This window comes from Diabrotica virgifera, chromosome 9 (assembly GCF_917563875.1).
Source record: "Diabrotica virgifera virgifera chromosome 9, PGI_DIABVI_V3a".
NCBI classification, from domain to species: domain Eukaryota; kingdom Metazoa; phylum Arthropoda; class Insecta; order Coleoptera; family Chrysomelidae; genus Diabrotica; species Diabrotica virgifera.
Window position 1 is genome coordinate 13,913,420 of NC_065451.1, and position 6,185 is coordinate 13,919,604.

At 32.5% G+C, this 6,185-nt stretch overlaps 1 protein-coding gene across 1 annotated transcript; it reads left to right on the forward strand.

Annotated features, from left to right (window-relative positions):
* The first annotated feature begins 2,282 nt into the window (after nucleotides 1–2,282).
* LOC126892816 (zinc finger MYM-type protein 1-like) lies at nucleotides 2,283–2,927 on the forward strand. The gene has a single exon (XM_050662552.1). It carries the CDS (start codon nucleotides 2,283–2,285, stop codon nucleotides 2,925–2,927), a length of 645 nt encoding a protein of 214 aa, XP_050518509.1.
* Nucleotides 2,928–6,185: the final 3,258 nt, after the last annotated feature.

The following is a 6,185-nucleotide window of genomic DNA, read 5'->3' on the forward strand; positions in this document are numbered from 1 at the left end:
ACCGAAGCGGTCGACTTTCAGAGCACACACGAAGTCAAACTGTAAGTTGTACGTTTTTCATCACCACAGAGCAAATAAATGGTTCAAACATTCTTTAACATTGACATGTACCATTCGAATAATGTTTTGATAATAATACATTCATATTAAAATACTAAGTGTCTGACTCATTAAACAATAAATTTTAACCAGTACCCATAGAAATACAACCACTTTCGAAGAAATCACACATCATCTGAGAAAACATACAGTCGTTTTCTGTACCCTGGCGAAACGAAATACGCCACACTGTGGACGATTAGAAGCCCTAGCGTTCATTAGGTTTAGTCGAGCTATTTTTGGTCCCGGAATATGTGGTTTAATTTATGACCTTCATTTTTGTTACACCCTGTATATAATACATAATGTATAGTAGCATGACATCATTAATTCAATTTCTAAATATATTCTTCCATATATATTTTTTATTTTTCTTAATATGTATGCGAGTTGGGGTGTTATGAATAGGATCGTATCCAACTTGGTGTCTATGCATTTTGACGTTGCAAACCTGACAGAAATTGTGGGGACATCTGGTGACTGTCTCAATTTGAATCAAACATATTTTCCTATTGAGCTACCAATTATTATTTCCCTATATAAATAACGATAATAATATTAATATTACATTAAGTACATATTATGTACTTAATGTATGATGCTACACTCCCTTCGGGCTGTCAGGACTAACGAGAGATTACTTAATGTATTAACAAATTTTATATATAAAAGAAACACAGATGCCAAGCACAAACAACAAACTAAATAATCATTTATTTCTTGAGTAGGTATAATATGAAAAATTGATATTATTGAATATTAATACAGATCATGCAAAAGCTTTGTACAAAACTTACAGTTTTTAGCTTCCATTTTGAACAACATATCAGGGAACTTTTCACAAAGTTAATGTTAAATTGCACTGAACAAAATCACAACCCAATACCACTACCAGAACACTAAACTCAATTGAGCACTTATCTTTTAATAGTACATAAAACTTCATTTATTATCAATCCATAAAACATAAAATAAATGCGATAAAATCTAAAAGTTTTAAACAAAGCGAACGAATTTGCACAAAGCTGTCTACCCGACGCGATTACATACGGAACTGAAAGATGACTAAAAGAGTTTTTACTAAAAGCCTACTAAACTTTTTTGCTGAAAGCCGTAAAAAACCTGTCTTGAACTATTACTAATCAAATCGTCTTCGAAAACTGACACAGAGAATAATCGTGTAACTTCCAAATATGTATTGAGATTTTATTATTAATTATGTTTTGACGAGAACTAAATAGAAGACAATGATTGAGTTATTGTTTATTTAATTACGAGTTTATTTTTTGTTATGTTACTATTCGAAAATAATAGGTACATATTTATTATAAAACTTGTTTAGTGGGTACCTATACCAGAAGTAACTACATAAAAATATATATAAAAATATCATTCAAAAAATGTCAAATTTAAATATTGTGTGTATGTGTGTGAAGAGAGAGATCTATTGTGTGTATGTGTGTGAAGAGAGTGTGAGAGATTAGACAAAGAATCTTTTTGCCATAGTATTAAATCCTAATATTGTAAAAAAGAATTTTTGTTCACTGATGTTTTCTGAACTCGCTTTAAAAATTGTTATTTTTAAAACAAATATTGGGTCTTCAGGCCGCTTTTTCCTCTTCTTGTTCTTTTTATGAGCTATGTTTTTAACAATTGGCCTAGCTAAATTTAAAGAAATACCGAAGTCTTGGATCTTCAATCAGTATTTCCAAATGGTCTGTGTTTTCTGTTTCACTCTTATCGTTTTTCGTAAAATTTTTTTCAAAAAATGACATATCGGGGAAGATATTAAAGGAGGTAAGTGGTATCCAGGACTAAATTGGAGAAATTCTTTTATTACATTCTGATATACTGACCCCGCAGAAATCTTATGGGAAATGGCTCTCTGTCAAATGCTCTGAAACTTTGGGTTCTGGTAGTCCTTGATGTGTAGAACAAAAGACTCAATGGGCGCGTAGCTCCAAAAAATCATGGTTTTACGATATAGGCCTCTGAAGTTATAGGTACAGTGAGGACGATTGAGTTGAAATAAATTAATTTTCTCGAGAATGTTTTTATTTTTAAATTATAATTTTTTGGCATATATATCATACCAGTGCCGGATCTAGGAACCGCGAAACCCCGCGGCGCGGGGGGGCCCGGCCTGGTGGGGGCCCCGGCCCCGTAAATGGAACGTACAACCAATGTTTTCTCAAAGCAGGCAGCGCAAAGTAAAACGACACTTTGATGAACTAGCAGAAGATTTCAGGTTTTCAAGTGGTGAAGAGGCCTTCAGAGTGCAAGTGTTTTACGCTGTTTTGGACATAGTCAATCGTCAAATTGAGGACCGCTTTTCTTCTGTTCGAGATGTTGTCCAGCTGTTTTCTGTTTTATTTCCAACAGTTCTGGTCAAGCTAACTGAAAAAGAAATCTTTGAAAAAGCTGGAGAATTGCAAAGAGTGTACGAAAAAGACATAGGGCCATCGCTACCTCTTGAACTTATATCCCTTCAAAGTGAATTTAAATGTGAGCTATCAAAACTGAAAACGGTTTATGACTTAGCTTCACTTTTAATGATTGAGTTTGACACATTAGCTACAAGTTTTCCAGAAGTACAGACTGCTCTAATGTTATTTTTGACTTTGCCGGTAACAGTGGCATCTGCAGAAAGGTCGTTCTCAGTGCTAAAAAGAATTAAATGTTATCTCCGAACATCAATGGGACAAGACAGACTTAGCGATCTTGGAATGTTGGCGATAAACCAAAGAGAAGCCTCACAACTAGACAAGCGTACGTTAGTGCAATGCTTTGCAGAAATGAAATTTAGAAGGAAAGTTTTTGCAGTGTAGTATTTTTAATTTTATCATAACCAATTATTCTAGGTATTGGCTTATTTAACTTAAATAATTTCCAAACAAACTACTAAATCAAGCAGTTTCATGTATCATCAAAATTTAAATTTGTGCAGTATATCAAAAAGTGTATTTGAAATTTTTAAAGAAATTTATAATTTTCAACAACAATTTTCGCAAACTTATTTTAAAAGAGGTGTATTTTCATTAAGAATTATTTAATATGTTGCCTCGTTTAACTTAAAAATGTTGCAAACAAACTAACATGTAAGAAAATTGTATTATTGTATTACACCAATTCTGTGTAAAATAAACATTCATATGTGAATATTAAATTATTCGTTTTATTTACCTTTTCAATTAAGGTTGTTTCAATATTGTGCAACCATACTATGTATTATTTATTTAACTGGACTTATATTTCATTTACTTCTGCATTTGTTTTGAAAAAGTGTTACCTTCTTACCATACATCTGGGATCATTACATCCATTACATCTTCTTACCATTACCTTCTGTGCTGGTTATACATCTTTGGGAGGCTTTACTCACAAGGTCAAATGAGAGGAGACCGAGATCAGAGATTTAGACTTAATTTATTTTCAGACTTAAATCTAACAATCAGACCAGTCACGAGAAAATTTAGAATATAGTAACATAAAAAAAAACTAATACTATTGATCCCTTTACAGTTATTTTATCATCCATAATCCCGTCGGGCTGAGGGTCCGGGGGTGGGTAGTTATGTTATATGGTTCACGGTTCACACGCCCCCCTCTCCTTCATACCAGAGACCCCTGTGGTAAGTCCGTATAGGGGGTCCCAAAGGACTTCTTGCAGGGGGCCCCAGAATTTGTAGATCCGGCCCTGTATCATACTAGTGACGTCATCCATTTGGGCGTGATGACGCAATCGATGATTTTTTTAAATAAGAATAGGGGTCGTGTGATAGCTCATTTGAAAGGTTATACAATTCTCTATTCAATAATATAAACATTAACATAATTATTAATACAGGGTGCCCGAAAAGTTTTTTGAATTTGAATTAATTGATGCAAAAAGAAGAATGTATATAATTTCTTTAATTCGAAATACATTCTACTGCTGTTAGAAAACAGAAAAAAACGTTAATTTAAAAAATAAACACTGCTTTTCGCTTAAATTAAATGTTCAAACTGCTAAGAGGCAGGTGGGTGGCAGCTTTAATATTTAATTTAAAAGAAAAATAATATCTATTTATCAAATAAAAATTGTTTCCTGTTTTTGGACAACAGTAAAATTTATTTCGAATTAAATAAATTATATAAATTCTTCTTTTTTTTCTCAATTAATTTAATTAAAAAAAATTTTGGGCACTTTGCATAAATAATTATTTTAATGTTTATATTAGTGAATAGAAAATTGAATTGCCTTTCAAATGAGCTATCACACGACTCCGATTCTCATTTAAAAAAATCATCGATTGCGTCATCACGCCCAGATGAATCTTGGAAATCTTATAGGTAAGAATGTGAAGTTAGTAGATGCTCTCTTTTTATATAATATGTGTTTTTCACTCCCTCACGTGTAAAGCCAATACATACGTTAAATTATATATTTATGAAGAAATGCAAATTGTAACAAACATGTTTACTTTACTTTTTGTTAACACTCTAAAAAAATTCCTGCCAAATGTTCTCTGTCTGCACAAATTCTGAATAGAAATTATATACATATTGTGAGACCTGCAACACCATCTGGACATACTAAGTGAGTGGTACACAAAATGGCGAACAAAAGTAAATAAAACAAAATCATCTCAAATAACGTTTACAAACCGTCACGTCACATGCCCACCTGTAAGAATGGAAAATGTACGAATACCAACAGTAACAGATGCTAAATACCTTGGCCTCCATATTGACCAACGTCTTACTTGGAAAAAACATATACAGACCAAAAGAAGACAACTAGACTTGAAATTTCGGCAAATGTATTGGCTCCTTGGACGTAGATCAAAACTCAACATCCAAAACAAAATTCTTCTGTACAAAACAATACTCAAACCTATTTGGTACTACGAACTACACCTCTGGGGCTGTGCAAAGTCAACATCAATCAATATCATCCAAAGATTCCAGTCTAAAGTTCTAAGATCAATAGTGGATGCACCATGGTATGTAACTAATCAAACACTTCACGAAGACTTAAATATACCTTTGATCAGAGAAGAAATCCATCGAGCCTCTGAATCACAAAACGAGCGTACCATTCACCATGACAATGAATTAGTAAGGGAATTATTCCATAATGGCCCTGCCACAAGGAGACTAGATCGAACCTGGCCTCAGGATCTATTTTAAAACTTACACATAAATAGAATAAGATGAGACATCATTGGAAGTCTCTTCTTCATGCCCAAAAAACATGGAACAAATTTACTTAATACTCTTTTAATGATGTAGATTGTAAATAAACATAATTACACAAAAAAAATATTATTATATTAAAACAGAATATTCAAATTGAATATGCTTGAATATTTTTCTAGTAACGGCTTTAAATGACTTTGTTTCCGATAAAATGTAGAAAAATTGTAGCAGGAAAGCGTCTAGAATCTAAATAATTGGAGTTGGCTGTATACGCCAGGGTTATGTTTACGCTATAACTGCATTTTCCTGAAAGTTCCACTGCTTTTCCTATCCTACAGTTTATTTCAAGATAATGGTCCCATTGTTCGTTATTATAATGACTACAGTATAATATGATGTAGGTTTTAAACGTAGAAAACATGGTACGGCCATTATTCTGTATTATGCTCATATGATGAGTTTTTTTATATTATGTATCGAGATAAAAAACTGACTATGTATATTTTTCTGTTTATTTTTTTTTATTTATTTTATTTTCGACAACTTATGGCCATTAGCATGGTACAGTATATTTATCCAATCAGGTACCTAGTGTAATGTGTATTGCGTGTGTGGAGTAAATGTCTTGTTATTTAGCAAAGTCGACGTCATGTTCTTTGCAAAGAGACTATTTGTAGAAACTATTTTCATTTATTAATTTTTAATACATGACAAATTCTCCACCCAGGTGAGATTCAAACTCACGATCTTTAGGTCCAAAAGTAGGCGCTCTTACCACTGAGCCACATAGGGGTTCTGTTTAGTTAATAGCGTATATTTGCTGTTTTGATTTTAACAATCATTTCTAAAATACAAATTTGTTGAGGTCGTCTTATCTGTCTAGTCAATCATTTTAAAACCTTTTT